The sequence below is a fragment of the Acanthisitta chloris genome, unplaced genomic scaffold (genome assembly GCF_000695815.1).
Source record: "Acanthisitta chloris isolate BGI_N310 unplaced genomic scaffold, ASM69581v1 scaffold13758, whole genome shotgun sequence".
NCBI lineage: Eukaryota > Metazoa > Chordata > Aves > Passeriformes > Acanthisittidae > Acanthisitta > Acanthisitta chloris.
Genome location: NW_008686580.1, coordinates 189,349 through 208,719, shown reverse-complemented (window position 1 = coordinate 208,719; position 19,371 = coordinate 189,349). Strand labels below are relative to the sequence as shown.

The window sequence follows — 19,371 nt, the reverse complement described above, 5'->3', positions numbered from 1 at the left end:
CTCGTGTGACTCCTCGGCAGCATTGGAAGAAAGATTATCTTTGGGATTGGAAATCTAGAGTTTACAACTTCGTGATACGTGTGCAGGAAGCTGGGTCACTGGGCAGTCCTCTCCAGGTTTGCAGGCTCCTGCATTAGGGCTTGGAGCAAGAACAGAATACTTGGGGTTTGCACAGAAAAAATCTGATACTTTCATCATCTGTTTCATTGTGGTATTTCAAAGTGAGTGGAAAAACAATACTTCTCTGACTGTTGCTCTTGTGTGCAGCATGTTCAGCCACTTATCAGCAATTGTATCTTGAGGACTTTTTAACTGTTTAAAATGATACACAGTCAAAAATACTTTGCTTTCCAAGAGTAAAATGGACCTTTGCCAGATTACTCCATTGAGTTAGGGAATTAATACCTGAGTCTTTATAAATATTTTTTTAAATTTACAAAGAAATAAAAACTCTCAAAATACTTCTAAAATAAAGTCCAGGTCAGCAGTCAATGTAGAAAGTTTTCTCCATGACCCTCAGTGTTTGCTCACCCAGAAAGATTTTGATAATAATTTAATAAATTTACTTTAAATTCTGTTCCATACCTCATTCTGATTTAGTGTCTGTTCTCTGGCAAAACCAGATAGTTCATTCACTGAGACAAAATGTTTCAAGAAAATACTGTTTTGCTGGAGGTTTTTTAAAATTAGTAGATTCTTAAAACAAAAAAATATTTGTCCCATTCCTGTCGTTTTCTGCTTCTTCCATGGTGACCTTCTTTAGAAGCCTAATTTAAGATGTTTTCTTGATATTTCCTCCCTCCATGCAGATCAGTCCAGTCAGTACTAGATCATAGATTGTGTTCCTACTGGGAAGACTATGACAGTTTCACTTTTTGTTTTGCATTCTTTTTGTCTCACTAAGATAAGTTGTGCATCATGCTGTAAACAATCTTAAATTTAGGGAAGGAGGATTTAGCTGTATCTCTGTTCAGAAATTTTTCTCCATGGCAATCTCTTTTATTTGTCCTCACAGCAATATTGCCTGTGAGAGTAAGCACTGAGAATTCAGACAGGAAGCATTGGAGATGCTGCATAGTCAGCAGCTTTTGGAAATTCTGAATTATTCCATCATTTTTCTTTACTTGGAATGGCCCTAGATTCTAGGACAGGGTACCAGCATATTAAAAAAAGTCAAACCTGAGAGCCTGATATTAAAGTGAGTCTCTTGTGCCTGTGTTAATTTGTGTGATTCTGTATTTTAATGACCTTGGCAGTACACAGTTTATACTATACACATGGATGGTTAAAACATAATTGCATGTAAATTCTATTTTCTCAAAGCCATTAGCACAGGTATCCTATTAATTTGCTTCATGTTAAGTTTTTTTTAAATGAAATGCTCCTGTTCCTATTTGGCTTAGTGACTACAGAGTAATTAACGCCCGTGCAGTGTAGGCAGTGCTGTTCATCCTGGTATGGCTAATGTGTGTAGAGAACAATTCATCAAAAGAACACGTTTTAGGAGGAGTATGGGGAGCTGTAGCAGTTGGAACTGGATGCCCAAATACTATCTTTAGAGAAGCACCAGTAGCTGGGGGAGAGTGAGTGTGGAGGGGTTGGGGATGAGGGATTGTACAGAAAATAAAATGACTCTGTAAAACCTACCAATTATTTTTGTTTTCTTCCTCAAAATTAAGTTACTATAGGAATACATGCTGTTCCTGTGCTTTATGTTTAGGTGTCAGTTTTGTCCTTGTATGTGTTTATAGAATAAAGTAAGTTCTTGAGGACTGATACTATGGCAGTAAAGGATCATTCAGACCTTTAGTTCTGTATCAAAAAAGACAGAGTTCAAGTTACTGAAGCAAGGAAGAAGAATCACTTACTGGAAAGCAGTTAAATAACACTTTAAATTTATGAAAACTGAACAGTGCCTTTTTGTTTCCTTTCAGTCTGTAGTGGATGACTGGATAGAGTCATACAAACATGACAGAGATATAGCACTTCTTGATCTCATTAACTTCTTTATTCAGTGTTCAGGCTGCAAAGGTAAGATACCAAAATGTTTACTCATCCATTTAAGTATTATTAGCGTGTGATTCTCATTCTTTCCTCCATCCCTGTGGCTAGTTTACATTATAGGGTTCTTGCAGTCAAACTAGTATTTCTGCAGGTGGGAGCAGGAGGTTTAGATTATATTATAGTTCAGGTTGTTGATTAGGCCTTTAGTATTCACTGCAGATAGAATGCAGTACTGGTACTTAACACTGGCTTCATCTTCCTCTGCTCCTGCTATTATTTCAGAAAACTGTCTCATAACACTGATAGTTTAGCTTTTTCAGTCTTGGAATTCTACTTTGGATTTATCTATTTCTTAGCGTTGAGTATTTTAAGATTGCTTCAGAGCCTTTGTAGACTTACTTGATTTAAAAGATACTATGGACAGCCTGTCTACAGTAAGATTGTATTTCCATGTTTTATTTTCTTCTTTTTTTTATTATCTTTCTTCATTTCCACATCCCTTCTTTCTCCTCTCACCTCCTCCTGAGGAGAAGGTAACTTACCCTGCAGTGTCACTGCACATGATAGAGTAGGACTGGATGTAATTTGTTCTACTCAGGCGTTTCACTGTCCTGACAAACTTTTAACATGCATAAATCTGCAGAAAGGTAACAGCATTCCTCAGAGGTTATCCATGCTCTCAAGAGCAGTGACCTTTTGATTATTGTTACCAGGTAAAGCTGCAGAATCTTTTAATGCTTCCTGACATGATCCTTGTCATGAATTTTGAAGTTAACTTTGGGAGATCTGTGTGGTTTTTTGTATCACCCTTTACACTCTGAACAGTTTGAGGCCAAGACAAATAGAAATTGTATGAAATCACTCTGTTTATTACAGTGCAGAACATAAGTAGAACTATAACTGTGCAGAATTGTCTTATACCATTTGATATCTTGAATCCTAAAAGGTCACTTCAGATGGTGTAACCTCTTGCTGATCAGGAGGTCTGGCACAAGTATCTTTGACTTCTGAATATGAGTGAATGAGTAAATTCTATGTGTGTACATGCAGAGAAACACATTTTTAAAAAGAAGAATAATAAAACCCATGTGTGTATATGCATTCTTTTATATATCTATGTGAAGTTCTGCTGCCAAACACTTGCTCTACATGGATGCTAAAAACCAAAGTGTAACTTCTTAAAAAAACAGATGTATAAGCTGTAGGTTAGCTGAAAATTGATCACTTTAACATTGTAGCAGGAGGAATGTCATCTGCCATCTACTGCTTTCAGGTTAAAAGTGCTGATGATCTAATATCTAAATTGCAGGAGTTGTTACAGCAGAGATGTTCCGACATATGCAGAACTCTGAAATAATCCGAAAAATGACTGAAGAATTTGATGAGGTAATTTTATGAAGAGCTGACTATGTATTGATACAAACTTTTTATTTTGTCTGTCCTAATCTTGCTGGATCACATTGCTGGAGGTGTGTTTCAAGGATAAGGGCAGCTGCAAGAATGACAGGACTTTTATGAATGAAAATATTAAACTCCCTTCCTTCACTGAACTTGTGAGAGTAGGCAGTAAAGCTCTGCATGTCTAACTTGTTTTATTAATGCTCTAAGAAATCAATATCAACGTTCAGTTTGGAAGTAGTGAGAACTCCTACTACAGTGGGGCTGTGTGGGATGCCTCCCTGTTCCTGCTGTGCATGCAAGACCTTATATTCTCTTTTGAAATGGTTGCTAAATTTATTTCTATGCATTCATTAATCTACAAATTGTGGGGATTTGAATTTGATTATTCTTCAGTTGAAGCCTAATGCTTTTCCTTTCATGGGATTATAGCTTTTTTCCCTTTAAATTTTCACTTTGTTTCACTGAGTGTTGGGGTAAATGAGATGTGTTGGGTTTTTTTGGTGGGTGGTGGGTTTTTTTGTTCAGTGAGTTTGTGTGGTATTCCTTTCACCTTGTGTTCCAAAGAGCAAAGGTAGCTTTAAATCGTCCTCCCCAAATTTGTCTGGGACATAAATAATTCCCCCAATAATAAAAAAAATAAAATCCATTACTTTAACTGAGGGGAAAATGTAATATCCTTTTCTTTAAAAGGATTTTAGTGTTCCTTAGAACGATCTCAATGCATAAATAGATTTGATTACTCTAAGACAATATTGTATCCAATTTATAAAGCTACAGCTGGGACTGTTCATTTCTTTTTTTTATCGCTATGACATGCTCAATTTTTCTTGTAACAGAATTCTAATGAACAACTCTCAGATTTCTAATCCCTTTTCATGGATACTTTCTTCTTTTTTCAACCTGTGATGATGTTCAACCTCTTAAAGAAACTATTCACAATAGCACTGACACAAATGATTTTTTTTTTCCCCCCTGTCATTTTACCATTATTTGTAAAGGCTCCTAAATCAGGAGAGGAACACACATTTGTTGTATTCAGGGTGTTCCAGTAGGTCACTTTATGACTTCAGGGATTTTAGTCTGATACGAGCATCTCCATCTAAACTTTATTATGATCCTGAACTGACTGTTTCTAAACCTGTTCATGTGCTGGTTCTGGTGTAACCTGAAGTAGATTTGCAAGGTGTATTATATTTTTCTTGAGTCAAACAAAAATGGGAAATTAGTAGTTAGAATGTTGTCTCTGTGTTAGAACAAGCCTGAGCTGCTGCAGAGTAGATGCGTATTTATGGAATCACATTCCTCTGATGTGTCATTTTCAGGGCCTCTGAGATCTTGGCTTTAAAGTTGTACTCATCTCTTTTTAATCTTTATTTAATGAAATAACTTTTAAGACATTTGAAAGAGTTTCCTGTTGTCTTTTCTGTTTTTTAATAGGATAGTGGAGATTATCCACTAACCATGGCTGGCCCCCAGTGGAAGAAGTTTAAATCCAGTTTTTGTGAGTTCATTGGAGTCCTTGTCCGACAATGTCAGTACAGCATCATATATGATGAGTATATGATGGATACTGTCATCTCACTGCTTACGGGGCTGTCAGACTCCCAGGTCAGAGCGTTCCGGCACACTAGCACCCTGGCAGGTCAGTGATTATCTTTATTTGGGTGTTGCTTACATTTTGTGTTTTGTGTTGCACAGGGAAGAATTGTTCTGGTTGAACTTCTTGATACTCAACATTCAACTCGTGTTCATTGTGTGATACAGTTTTAATCCAATGCTCCTTGTTTTGGGACAGTGTTTTTAGCTTTACAGGCTTTTTATTACCAAACCTCAGCATTATTTTAAAACATTCTTTACCAGCTGTCTGGTACTTAATTTTTACTACCTTTAAGTCTAGGGGAAAAAGTAAATAGAAGGAAACTTCAGTTCATTCTACAAGTTTGTCTTTGGTCATAAATAAGGGTGTAGGTGTCTTTTAACCTCAAATGCAGTTGAACCTGTTTATGCTCTGCATTAAGTCAAGCAGAAGTTGTAGTTTATGTTGGATGTAGTTTTGACTACAAATTTAAATTGTGCTGCATATTGAGGACATGGCACAATGTAAAGTGGCATTTGCAGTCTTGGCATTACAGATCATTTTAATATGAATATTTACTATAATACGAATATTTAATACAGTCACTAAGTTTCTTATGGTTTTAAGTAATTGACCTTTTCATGTGAATTGGAGTTAAGTCTAGAGTGTTTTAAAGAACATGTCATTATATGGACAAAAGGATAAGCTTCTTGGATAAGGAAGTCCTAAACCTGCATTGGTTACTGAAGGAGGGTGGTGAATGGCATTGTGTAGCATTCTGCTTTCGTGAGCTTATTGCAGCAATTTTACTTTGAACAAGGTGAATTTAGGCCATACGTGAAACTGAATTTTTGTCACACTGGAAGTAGTTCTTGTTAGCTTCCCTGGACCTGGCTGATTCACAGCTGGCTGCAGTCCTGATGGCTCTTATCACTTGTCCTGTTTCATTGATAGCTCTCTTGAATATCCATTAGCACACTGTGCATGGGGCTGCTCTGAGGGACTCCCACCAGCCAGGGCATTTCTTATGGAGAGGAACACAACCTCTTATTTCAGGACAATTCACAGATTCTGCTGTATCATCAATTCTGACTGTTGCACCATATGACTAATGCAGAATTTTAGGTCTTAAGCAAAGATGTTTTTTTATTTTTGAGTTATGCCCGAATGGAAGTTGCAGAAGTTGTCCTGTTCCATGTCCCAAAAGTATTTTTTACCAGCAATCTTCTTGCATTTGTTCACATCAGGAGTAAGTTCTGTTGATTTAGTGTAATTACTTGTGTGCTTTGTCCAAGTTTACTGTTTGTATTCTTAAAGATTGTGGTTTTTATGGGGTGGAGAGCTAACAAAACTCCTTGTATCCATATTTACTGTTATTTGCAGTAATTTTGGCTTCTGTGATTAGCTTAGGCTTGTTCTTTCATCTTGGCATCTTTGGAGATCAGAGTGTGTGACAATATTTCAATATAACTGTGTTGTCTTAAGCCTTCCTCATCAGCTTTGTGCTGGTGACACATGCACAAAAACGTTCTCTGTGCTCTGACAGTGCAAGCCCTTTCATGCCTTGCTACAGGAGTTTGTAAGCAAAGCAAGCACACTGTTGACTGTCTCCTTGTTTCTGGAAAAGGGATATTTGTCTGCACCCTCATAGAAAGGCTCGATTCAGAAATAAAAGCACACCAAAAATGCCATGCAAGTGTATTGTACATTTGGGACAGTTTTCTGGCCTATAATTGGCTGATGTGCTTTCTCTGCTTGGGCTAAAAGTGGAATCTTTAAAAAAACCTGTCTCTTGTTAAATTGAGGGAAGAAGTCTGGTGTGATATGGTGATGTTGGTTGTCTAAGCCATTTCCTTTTGAAGAAAGAAACTTCTTGTATAGTTAAGGTTGTATGGTATCAGCCTGACTGGCTGTGATAATGGGATCCTTTTACTATTTCCTGGTCTAAGTTTGTTGATCTTGCATTCCACCTTTGTTTTGGGGAGGAAGCGTATCCTATATCTCAATTCAGTGGTAATGTTTGTAGCACTAAAAATGGACAGAAGGAACAGAATAACAGTGTTTTATGTATTGTGTTGGTAAGTAATGATGCAGTGCTGGTAAAACACTGCCAAAGTCTGGGCATGAAGAAATTTACAGTGAACGTATTTTCATGACTACAGAAAGGGTTGACAGGAGGAGGTGTCAAGATTTTTGTTTATAAGTTTTCTTAGATCAGGTAACCTTTGGAATAATTCTTATTACTTTCACTTTTCTTTTGTAGCCATGAAGCTGATGACTGCTTTAGTGAATGTGGCATTAAATCTTAGTATTAACATGGACAACACACAGCGGCAGTACGAAGCAGAGCGGAATAAAATAATCGGGAAACGAGCTAATGATAGGCTGGAACTCTTACTACAGAAAAGGAAGGAGGTTAGTGCAGCTCCGGTGGTGTGCATGGCGTGTGATGAGTGTTAATAAATGGCAACTAATAATCTTGTTCCATAACTTATTTTGGTTATAATTAAATAATTATAATAAATACTGGTCTCTCTGTTTAATTCTTTAAGTTGTTCATGCTTAATGTTTAAAAAACTTTGACAGGTGCTTCTTACAGTCCTATTTTCTGTAAAGAGTTAAATGTAGAACTGTTAAAAATAGTACTGCCTTAGTAAAATTAGTAAGAGAGATTTTAATCAGTAATGCATATTTTTTTTTTTGTTATATTTCTGGACTAGTTTCCTAAACTGAGCTGTAACACTTAACAAAAAGTGCCATACATTGACTGCTTTTGGCTTCTGGGGAAGATCTCCAGTATCTTGGGGCAAAATACTGCTTTTATAATGTCAATATTGAGCTCAGCAGAAAATGTGTTTAAAGGCTTTAGATAAGGCTTTCTTCATCTACAGAAAACACTATCAAAATTGAAAATGCAGTCTACTTCTATTTTCTTTCATTTGTGTAAAAGAGACTTGCTGATTCATTGCTGACAGTGCTGTCTTGGTGAAAGCCCTATTTCATTCAGGTTTAAGTTTTTATTTTGGAGGGAATTGGTGGTTTGTTTTCTGTGTGGATTTTTTTTTTTTTTTTCACTTTTGTTTTGTTTGGGTTTGTGGAGGTATTTTTAGACATGAGAAATAAGCTTCTCATGATCAAAGGAAACATCTCACCTTTGCTCTTCAATGCTGTTACCTGTTAAGGTTTTTGCTTTGTTGACAGTTCAGACAAACTAATAACTTTGTCTTCTGTTCATCTTGGAAAGATATTGCAGTTTGAGACTGATCCCTTAAACACCCATTCAGTGTCTCTGTGCTAGTTGTGTGTGCAGGACCAGTCCTGTCAGAGTAATTCATAGGTACAGAGAAAAGGCAGGGATGTTGCTAGAAAATTAAATCAGGTTTTCTTATCTATAAGCTAAGGAAGGACCTTTCAGAAACCTGAGATATCTTTGTCCTTAAATAATAGCATGTTGCACTGTGAAATGGATTTGTGACTATTTCAGGCAAGGATTTAATAGCCACACTTGGAAATGTTAACTTAGTTTAGTTTGTCTAGCATCAGTACTGATCTGACTGTAAAAGTGGTGCTCACTGTTGATGTACTTCATTCTTTCAGCTTCAAGAAAATCAGGATGAAATAGAAAACATGATGAATGCAATATTTAAAGGTGTTTTTGTGCACAGATACCGGTAAGTTCATCTTAGCAAGTAATTTGTACCTTCACCAATTTATTTTGGAAGCTGGTGGCAGGTTATTTCTAATTATTCATCTGTTTCAACTTACTGCTCCCCATCTCTCCCCAGAGATGCAATTGCTGAAATACGAGCAATCTGCATTGAAGAGATCGGAATATGGATGAAGATGTACAGTGATGCCTTTCTCAATGACAGCTACCTAAAGTATGTAGGATGGACTATGCATGATAAGGTAAGCTGCACTGAGAGAAGGGAATGGAACCCTGAAGCATAACTCCCTGTGTTGGGTTGTTGTCCTTGCCAGACTAGGTTCTGATCTCATAACTGTTTGAATCAGTCACTGCTTTTCTTGTCTGAAGCAATGTTATTGCAACATAGACTAGACTGGAATATTTTGAATATTTCTAGAGAGCATGTATAGATTTTCAAGGAACTGTTAATTGTAAGGAAATTTATTTATTGATTAAATTTATTTGTTTATTTATTGACAATACAAACCTCTACATTACTTAACTATTTAAAATTAGTGCGTGTCGTATAGAATAATGCAGTGCTGTAGCCTAACAGTTCTCTGTTTCAACAAGTTAGGAAGTGTTTTAGCATTCTAGCTAGCTGTAAAAAGCATGGGAAAAGTCCCACTTCGTGCTGTTGAGTGCCTTAAGCTGCTGCTGACCAGCTAGAGAGTATTCTCTGCTTGGAGAAGTCAATAGGTATAGTTTACAAATACTCCCTGATTTGTTGTTGAGTCAGCACTTTATCTCAGTTCTTGCGTTGGAGACTTCGAACTATATAACTTGAAGTGACACAAATGAGGGATGTGTGCTCATGCTGTGCTGTTTGTGAGTTTGGGATAAAAACCCTCTGGCAGTGGGGTGATAAAAACTGTGAAGTCAGTTGTTAGTTTTCTCAAGTGTCTGTATCTGTACCTCAGCACATGTTCTCTGCTGAATTAGATCTTGTATTTCAGGAGGAATATTTCTCTCATTATCTGCTTAATTATTCTGATCAAACAAGAGTGGTTGTCCATGACGCAGATGTTGCCAGTTTTAGTTTAAGTGAAAGGAAAGACACAGAATTGTACTTAAAAATACTTTGAGCATTTAGAAAGAATTAAACAAGTGCATTTTAACTTAGAGTTGCTAACTGCAATAAGACATTGGAGCATTTTGTTTGTTTTTTTTCCCCTTTGTTGTCTTGGTATGAGCAAGGATATATTCTTATGTCATTAACGTGATTATTGATAGTATATCTTGACCACATTTGGTTTTTGTCTTTGACTTAATTCAGACTGTAGAAGAAACTTGTCCTGTGTGATGTGAAGATCACATCTGTATCCTATACTTGACTTTTAATTCAGTTCTTAATTTTATTTCAGCAAGGGGAAGTAAGACTCAAATGCCTAACTGCTTTGCAAGGGCTTTACTACAATAAAGAGCTTAATTCCAAATTGGAACTCTTCACCAGTCGGTTCAAGGTTAGTGTAACTTCTTATTTTATAAGTATGGATGAATTTTTTTAAATTACATTACACTTCTTTCCTCTTTGAAAATACTTTCTTTTGTATTCTTAGGATAGAATTGTGTCTATGACTCTTGACAAAGAATATGATGTTGCAGTCCAAGCAATAAAATTACTCACTCTTGTTTTACAGTAAGTACATGTGTATCTCTTTATCTGACTTAGAACAAATATTGGAATTTAAAAAGTGTTTCTTCATCCTTGTGGGTGTGGCCAACAACATGACGTTTCAGATAATCCAAAATCTAGAGAAATGTCTGTGCATCTTACACTCAAATTGGAATTTCAAAAGTAATCTGACTAGAACAGTCTTGTTACTTATCTGCCACAGTTAAGTAGGTGTGAGGCCTGGGAATTTAGAATAAAGCCTCCATAGTTTGAAGCTATATGGAATGTTTGAAATGACGAGTATGGAATGTATGGCACATCAGACAGTAATTGAACTTTCGAGCACAATCTTGGAGCAAGTGCTCATATACATCAGTATATTTTGTTCAGGAAGACTTTGGAACTTAGACTTCAGGGTTTAGGTTGATACTCCTTCATTCATTCATACTCCTTGAATCACTCCTTCATTTCGATCTCCCTCATTAGAGTTCATACTCTGAGTCAGCTTTTTTTCCTTTTCTTTTTTTCCTTCTACCCATCCTTACTCCAGGAGTAGTGAAGAAGTCCTGACTGCAGAAGACTGTGAAAATGTCTACCATCTGGTTTATTCAGCTCATCGGCCGGTAGCAGTTGCCGCAGGGGAATTTCTGTATAAAAAGTAAGATGGAAAAATTTCTGTTACCTTCTTGTTCCTGTAGATTTTTGTGTGTCCATTAATACTGTGATTCTCATTAGTTTTAATTAAGAAAGTTTTTCTGAATGGGAAGTAGAGAGCAATTTTGAAGGCTGCACTTCAAGAGCTTGTACTGTCAGGGAATATAATAAATATGTTCCTCTGTCTTCTCCTTTCCCATCCTTCCTGTGTTCTAAATGCTCGTGTAGTTTGGTGCCTAAAACTTGGGCTTACATCCCATTTGTAGTTCCTCTCCTGCACCCTTCCCCCACTGGCTCGTATGACCCTTTCATGAAATATTTTTGTGTTTAAAAAATATAAAATCTAACATATGTCAGGTGTGTAGGAGAACAGAATACATCTAATACTTTTCACTCCTTCTTCCACTGATGCTTGTAAAGTGTTTTGTTACGGTTGTACATTCCACTGGAAACAGTCAGTGAAATACTGACTCAGCATATATGAAATTTATTCAAAAAATGCTTGTCCCAAATTACTTCCTATCAGAATAAAACATGGAACCAAGTAGCAAGGCATTAAGTGTGCAAAAACCACAATCTCTGTATGAATTGACTGTGGCAAAGACGATGAAGAAGAAACTTATCATGAGATAATTTTTCTCTTAGACTTTTCAGCCGCAGAGATGCTGAAGATGATGGAATGCTTAAAAGAAGGGGAAGACAAAGCCCGAATGCTAATCTTGTGAAGACATTAGTGTTTTTCTTTTTGGAAAGTGAAGTAAGTTGGGTTTCACAGCTGTCCTTGTTTTTATGGGGTGTGGGGTTTTGGTGATGGTGTGGTTTGTTGTAATTTTTTTATTGCTTAATTTTGTTGTTGTTTTTCTCCCCCCACTCATTGGTTAATAACCATGAATCTGTCCTGGTTTTTCTGTTATTTGAACAATCTGGGGGTCAAAAGACTTTTGTGTGGTTGTGTTTGTTTGAAGGATCTGTCAGTGCACAGTGGTGAGACAGTGTGTGAGTGCTAGTGTCACAATACTCTTCTGCCATGCTACAACCTGATAAATAGGTGTAAAGAAATTGTGATTTAGGAGATTTAAGAGGAGAGGGACAAAACAAAAAAAAAAACCCTACCCACCTGTCCTCCAAGTTCTGACAGATCTTGTAGTACTACTCTTTGTAGCAGTTGGTCTGGATTCATCTTTGTAAGTTAATGGGATAAGAGGGTTTTCTGTTTAACCAGAGAGCTTGTAAAACCTGCTCTGTATTTCTGCCACAGGCAGGAGCGTGAGAAATACCCTGCGTGACAGCAAGTTCTGCAGTGAACTTTATTGCTGATAAAAAACCCTAACCTGTTCTCATTTTAGTTGCATGAACATGCTGCTTACCTTGTGGACAGCATGTGGGACTGTGCAACAGACCTCTTGAAGGACTGGGAATGTATGAATAGTCTTCTGCTGGAGGAGCCTCTCAATGGAGAAGAACGTAAGAGACTTCCGTACATCTTTATGTTATTGTGCAGTTTCTGTCTTGATCAATAAGGAAATACAGTGTTTGCATTTATGAGTCTGCATATAATCTGTGTTTCCATGACTATAAGAAATCACTAATACTAATTATGAAATGTGAGGAAGAGTAGAAGAGCACTTCTGGAATGGAAATGAGACACAGGAGGAGAATAATGGTGAGAAGGAATAAGCACGCACTGTCCTGTTGCCTTCTTGTTCAACAGCTTCAGGCTGCACTTTTGGCATTAATGAAATATTGTTGCTTGTGAAATTAGTTCATTTGAGTGTTACAACTACACTATGGAAAAATACCATCATTTCTTAAATGACAGGAAACCCAAACAAAACTCCTGGCATACTTCATAGGTCCTAGTTAATGGACCTCTGAAAAATGCAAAGGAACAAAAATGATGAAAAAAACTTGTATTTGCTCCATCCTATCCTGTGACTCATCCAGTGATATTTCCTCAATTTTAAATATTTTCTGGAGTTGTTTTATAATGTACTTACTTCCTCTTTCCCCTCTGCTACCCCAACCCCTGGAAATGAACTGTTGGCCTAAATGGCTGCCTTCTTTCCTTTTAAAGAAAGCCAAACATATTTTGATCCTTAGATACTAATGCCTGTGGAAAATGAAAAATCAAGCTGTGTGTTCACATCTGTTTCTTAAATTCCAGCTTTAACAGATCGGCAGGAAAGCGCACTGATTGAAATAATGCTGTGTACAATTCGGCAAGCGGCTGAATGTCATCCTCCTGTGGGAAGAGGAACGGGAAAAAGGGTAGGAAGCAGAAAACAACTCATCTAGAAATGTGGGAATGGCTCTGTGGGGACAGTGTGGGAAGAGGGACAAGGCTGTAGGCTGCTTCTGCTGAAGGGACTGAGGTCAGAAATTGAGCTTTAGTCTCCACAGCCTCCAGGGTCTGACTACCTTGACTAAGGCACTCACTCTGGAGTTTGGCATGTGCTTAATACTGTTTGGACTGCTGTATTTGTTGGTACTATTAAAGGTAATGCAAAATTGATTTTGGAAGTAGTATTGGTTGGAAAAGAGAACAAAAATCAATGTTTGGGAAAAGCTAAAACTATTTTCAGTGTGAAAGAGCAAAATGAGGGGAAGTCTCTTGGAGGGAGGACAGTGCACAAATTGGCTTTTCTCTGATCATGTAGAGTTCAGGCAGCCCTTTTTTTACTGAGACAGTAAGCAGGGAAGGGAACTGCTCTCAAAACTGGTGCATCTTTTGGTAAGCAACTCATTTAGGTACAGACTGAAAACTTGCATGGAGATTGGTTTGGCATATGAATTGAGTAAATATTGTTAATCATAAGCAAGCTGAAAGGTTTCCTGTTCTGTCGTTGTCATTCCAGTCATGGTATATTGTTGCAGGGAAGGTAAAACTTCAGTTCTAGATTATCACTTCTGTTTTTAAGATGCTATTAGTATTAAGTCTAACTTTGAATTGCATCTTTTGAGTGTTGAATGTTGTTTTTCCTTTTTTAAGTGCACACTGCCCTCCCACTTTACATTGATATTTTGCAGTGATATTAGAGGTCTGTGTACCTAATCATCATTTTATTAATGGCAATGAAACTTTCCACCAGAACTTTTATTTATAAAATCCTTACCATACCAATATTTTAGGTGCTGACAGCAAAGGAAAAGAAAACACAGTTGGATGACAGGACAAAAATTACTGAACTTTTTGCGGTGGCCCTTCCTCAGTTGCTGGCAAAGGTAGGTTTAATTCCATTTCTTGCTGATGGACTGTTGTTGAAATGTTTACAGGTATAGTTTTCGTGATTAATGGTATGGCTTGTACAAGTGTGGGGTTTTTTACTAGTCTTTATTAATATTCGCTTGTTCGATAATGAACTATGTTGTCCAAGACTTTTTCACTTTAAACTTTTCCTTGCCAATTTTACAGTATTCTGTGGATGCAGAAAAAGTCACCAACTTACTGCAGCTGCCCCAGTACTTTGATTTGGAGATTTACACAACAGGGCGATTAGAAAAGGTAAAGTAACATTCAGTAACACTTAACACAGAAGGAGAATTTAGACTTCTTTGAATTTCAGTCACCATTCTGGGTGTGGATTTTCTGTGTAAACAAGACTTCTATTTGCCATAACTCTTACTGAGAATGAGACTTGGAGTTCAGGGCTGTGACTGGCTTAGAAATACTGGAAGTTAGTTTTCTAAGGCCTGTCTGGCAAGTTTTTAACAGAAAATCTTGCCAGTTAGATGAACTTTAATCAAGAACATTTGTTTCTGGGTTGTGCTCGTGTTTGAGGTGTGTTGCCTGACAGATAAAGCTTGTAGAAATATCTCAGTAAACTTTCTTTTACTGGTCACTAGAACTAGTAAACAACCATCTTCATTGCATGAGACGGGAAAACTACCAGATCGCAAATTCCATGGTTACTGCTCTTGATTTCTCTGCGGTGATGATGAAGTTTTTGAAGCTGTTCTCATCTGTATTTTCTCTTCTCACATGGTCCATTTTGCTGCATTGTGAAACAAGCAGCTGAAAATCATGAGTCAAAAAGTGGTAAAATGTGTAGTTGACAGCATAGCCTAGCAGTGACAGAGCAGCAGTGAGCAACTCAGGTTGAGGGAAGGCATATAAGAACAACTTAATTTGGCTTCAGTGCCAACGCTTGAGTGTTATGAAACTAAATCTTCAATTATACAGCTTTTAAGACCATGTATAAGCGTTTGTGTGAGTAGGAGGTAAATGCTTCTGTGTTGTTCAGTTGTCATTACAAATTCAAGTGTTAGATAAAACCATACCGAGAATTGCAGATTTTTAATGAGTTTTTGAAATGCATTGAATCTTTAGACTTTGAAAAGTTCCTACTTAATTTTTGTAAATAGGCTTTTAATTTACTCAGATGCTTCACTGGCTTTTTTAGAAGTGTTTCATGTTTTTATCATGGTTAGACAAATAATGAATTAAAGAATTTTAAAAGGTAAAGGTTTATTAAAAATATGTGTGTGTGTTTGTATATGAATCCTTATATTTTTTAATATGGCTCATCTTCGTTGTAGCATTTGGATGCCTTACTGCGACAGATCCGGGATATTGTGGAGAAGCACACAGACATAGATGTTCTGGAAGCCTGTTCAAAAACATACCATGCCCTCTGTAATGAAGAATTCACAATCTTTAACAGGGTTGACATTGCAAGAAGTCAGTTAATAGATGAGTTGGCAGACAAGTTTAATCGACTTCTTGAGGACTTCCTGCAAGAGGTATTTTAATGTGCAAGATCAACTTTTCCTGCCCTTGTAAATATTTCCAGTATGTTTTTCTGCATTCCTGTGCAAGTCAGTGAGCTAGGGATGGGAACTCCTCTCTGACTTTCAAGACTGTTAAATCAACTGCAGTAATACAACAGTATAATTGCTGTGATTATGTGGCCACAAACTGTTCTTTTATATTAGCATAGTGAGTCTTTAATTTTGATCTCCTTTTGACAAGTTTTTTTTTTTTTGAATTTGAGACAAGTTTCAGATAAACTGTAAAATCCATCAACTTCTTACTCTTAGGTTTGGAGACTTAAGGTTTTTGGGAGTTGTAGTATTGTAATTCCACTAGGATTCTCCTGAGATGTAGTACTGTTGTTAGTCTTGCTGTGATTACATGTTGGCTGTTGTTAAATACCAAAATCTCTGGAAAACACTCCCCCTTGCCTTCCTGTATGCAAGCAGATGCAGTTAATACCTTAAAAATAACTTTGTTCCCACACTGTGCTGTTCTGAAAAGTGAGAATTTTCGGATGGAGTATTTAACTTCACTATGTGGGATCTCTGACATTCAGACAAAACTTGTTTCTCCTCCTCCTCATCTGTGTTAAGGAGCATGGGAAGTGTCTTTTTGACAACTTTATTCTCCACACTTCTTAGATACTTGTAGTTAATCAAGCTTTGCTGCTGTTCCCCTTGCTTTTTGTCCTGAACTAGGACTCCACTCTAGAAACCCTAGACAAGAAACGTGCGTAGTTACCCTTTGAGTTTCTCTCTTTGTGAAGAAAAGAGAGATTGAGACATTAAGCAAGGAGATGAGATGTCAGACAGCTAGCTTGAAGGAAAATCGCAAATACTCTGGTGGAAGTGTTGAAATCTGTAGTTCTTTGACGAGGTTGTGCAACTACAGAATAGTAAAACTTGCAGTATCTCTGCTAGACTGAGGAGAGGAGAGGTTTCTTCATCTCGGATAGTTTATCCTATGTACAAGTAGATACTTTTTGGACCCTTTAATTTTTAGTCCTTTCACCAAATGCAAGTTTGTCAGAACTTGTGGGAAGATTAGAACAAATCACATCCCTTACCTCTCTCAAAGACTTATTTTCTGTGATTAAAGTGAGATTTTGGTACTGACCTGTGGCCCATCTAGTCCAGTGTCTTTTGTCTGACAGTGGCCTCTGCTGGATTCTTCAGAGAAACTAGAAGCACCTACTTTATACATTGTATTCTGCTATCCTAGATTTTTTACTATTTTTTTCTCCTTCTCCCTCTCCTTGTGCTGCTATTTCATAGACTCATAGAATCATTTAAGTTGGAAAAGACCTTTAAGACTATCAAGCCCCTTTCTAGACATGAACTGCTGCCTTATCTCTCCAACTCTTCTAGAGGCAAATGTGACTTTGATCAATAATTTAGAATCAGCTTCTCTCCTTCCCCATCCCTCCCAGTTTGGGATTGTGTGTGTTCTTAGTAAGTTCTCCAGTTCACTTAGAGTAAGTACACTGCTTGGAGTATCTCACTATGTGATTATTAAATAGGGGGAGGAACCTGATGAAGATGATGCATATCAAGTCTTGTCAACACTGAAGAGAATCACTGCTTTTCACAAGTAAGTAGGGTTCTGCAAGCATCTGAGTTTGTGGTGTAGGGGGGTTGGTTTTGTTTGATTTTAATTTGATACCTCTTACTTTTTAAGGCAACTTCATGAGAACTTGTTCCTTTGCTTTTTTGTATGTTGGGGTTCGGAGGGGGAGGTATTTATGGTTGGTTGTGTTTTTTCACTTCCTTGTTTTTTATTTCTTTTTTTTGACCAGTTAAACTTTTCATAGTTGTTAACTTAAAATTGCAGAAATGGTGGTAGTTAAATTACATTTTTGCTTCATTTCTAATGCTTGCAGTGCTCATGACCTATCAAGATGGGACTTGTTTGGCTGCAACTACAAGTTATTGAAAACTGGCATTGAAAATGGAGACATGCCAGAACAGGTCTGTAGTGGAAATGTGTTCTTTAGGCACAACAACAAATAGCTTTTGTTGCTGTCTTTTATTGGCCTTTGTCATCTAATGCGTTTTTTCCTTTTGATTTCAGATTGTTATTCATGCACTGCAGTGCACTCATTATGTAATCCTTTGGCAGCTAGCAAAAGTTACTGAAAGCAGTTCCACAAAGGTATGCCTTGTTCCAATTGTATTAGTAAATAAACATTTGTACATGTCTGCAGTGTCATCAAGTGGAACTGTCATGGAATTAATTGAGACTAAGACTTTTGTTTACACTGGTACCTGCCTGATGCTGCTTTTCTAATAAGTTCTTCATAATTCCTAGTTTTAGTAGCTAAGCGCTTGACTTATAAACCTAGTGCCCCTCAGTTGTTATGTTTTCATTATTTGAATGTCAATATTGTGTTTCATTTGACAGAATTTTAAAGTAATTGCAAATAAATGTGATGCCTATTAGGCACAGTAACAATGCTAAGAAGGGGTAGAATGTAAGTTATAAACAGTGTAGTCAGTCTTACTGCTCTCAAGTAGAAAGAATTTGCACACTATCATAGTGTTCTTATTGCTCAGTCTGTTGCAATCTTGCTTTGCTCTTCAGTCTTTAAAATGTGTTAAATTGAGACACTAAAAGACTAAGTTGAATTTCAGATTTTGTCAGAGGGCCTGTTCTGGTTCTATGTATAGTCATCTTGAAGGGCAAAGCTCTGGCAAATGTCATCTTTCTAATTTCACTTCTTGAAAAATCTTGGAGGGAAGTATTAAGGTTTCCTGTATCCACTGGGCAGCGTTGCTTGAAGAGTGTGATTAGGTGGTTCACTGTGTGAACTACCTAACAAAAAACAGTTTTTTGAAAGGCTGTATGGTTTAGAATGGAATTTCTAAGTGTTTTAACTAGGAAAAAAAAAGTTATAATCAAACATACTTCTTCTGAAGCTCTCTACAGTCCTGTAAGAAGACTGTTCTTTTACTGGAAATTTATGCTGGTGTTGCACTTTGTTATTGGAATTACTGATAAAACATCTTTATTTTTGTCAGAGGGGCGATAGTAAATTCTTTAGGTTTTGAAAAGAATTTGCCATACATTGCTATTTGTGTAAGAAAAAGAAGTTGTGTGCGACTCTCACAATTTACTAGGGAGAAAACACAGAACTCATGGCATTAATAATGTATAAATCAATAATCCATTATTACAGTACACTAGATATGAGGGTGAATACTTTTAAAGAAATTACTATTTTAGGGTGTGGTGGTATGAGCTGGTAGATGCAGGAGTGGAAAATCATGCTGTGTCACTTGTACTAATGGTTTTATAACCCAACACCTGTGCCAAGTTATGGTGGTTTTCCCTTACTCTGTTGAGACTTCATTAGTCCAGTAAGTAATTACAGTCTGAAGGTGCGTTAAATAAATGTGAACTTGAACGCTGCCTAGCTAGCTGTTCACCCATCTGTGTTTTAATGGCTTTTAACATTTCCAAACCCAAATACCAGATATGAAGTGCGTACATCGATTGTTGAGGAGCACTTCTTTGTGTGAAGGATTTGGAAGCTTTGTTAGCTTATTCTTTAAAGGGTAAACAGCAGTCTTGAGGTTTTTGTAATAGTGATTAAAGCTTTATCACAGGCCTGATGGATGGCAGAAGCTGAGCTAAACACTGACAAGTTAGTGTAGAAATGAAGATTAACTTAGATGTTTTGC

The 19,371-nt window shown here is 37.0% G+C and overlaps 1 protein-coding gene across 4 annotated transcripts in view; it reads left to right on the top strand.

Annotated features, from left to right (window-relative positions):
- Nucleotides 1-19,371, top strand: part of STAG2 (stromal antigen 2) — a 38,243-nt gene that overhangs the window by 4,339 nt on the left and 14,533 nt on the right. For all 4 annotated transcript variants that reach the window (XM_009080225.1, XM_009080224.1, XM_009080223.1 and 1 more), the window contains 18 exons: nucleotides 1,935-2,031; nucleotides 3,314-3,390; nucleotides 4,843-5,047; nucleotides 7,245-7,396; nucleotides 8,579-8,652; nucleotides 8,767-8,890; nucleotides 10,034-10,132; nucleotides 10,229-10,308; nucleotides 10,835-10,942; nucleotides 11,584-11,695; nucleotides 12,285-12,402; nucleotides 13,103-13,206; nucleotides 14,068-14,160; nucleotides 14,351-14,440; nucleotides 15,475-15,678; nucleotides 17,211-17,281; nucleotides 17,571-17,658; nucleotides 17,762-17,842. In XM_009080225.1, coding sequence (XP_009078473.1) covers nucleotides 1,935-2,031; nucleotides 3,314-3,390; nucleotides 4,843-5,047; nucleotides 7,245-7,396; nucleotides 8,579-8,652; nucleotides 8,767-8,890; nucleotides 10,034-10,132; nucleotides 10,229-10,308; nucleotides 10,835-10,942; nucleotides 11,584-11,695; nucleotides 12,285-12,402; nucleotides 13,103-13,206; nucleotides 14,068-14,160; nucleotides 14,351-14,440; nucleotides 15,475-15,678; nucleotides 17,211-17,281; nucleotides 17,571-17,658; nucleotides 17,762-17,842 — 1,977 coding nt within the window. The remainder of the gene's footprint in view (nucleotides 1-1,934; nucleotides 2,032-3,313; nucleotides 3,391-4,842; nucleotides 5,048-7,244; nucleotides 7,397-8,578; nucleotides 8,653-8,766; nucleotides 8,891-10,033; nucleotides 10,133-10,228; nucleotides 10,309-10,834; nucleotides 10,943-11,583; nucleotides 11,696-12,284; nucleotides 12,403-13,102; nucleotides 13,207-14,067; nucleotides 14,161-14,350; nucleotides 14,441-15,474; nucleotides 15,679-17,210; nucleotides 17,282-17,570; nucleotides 17,659-17,761; nucleotides 17,843-19,371) is intronic.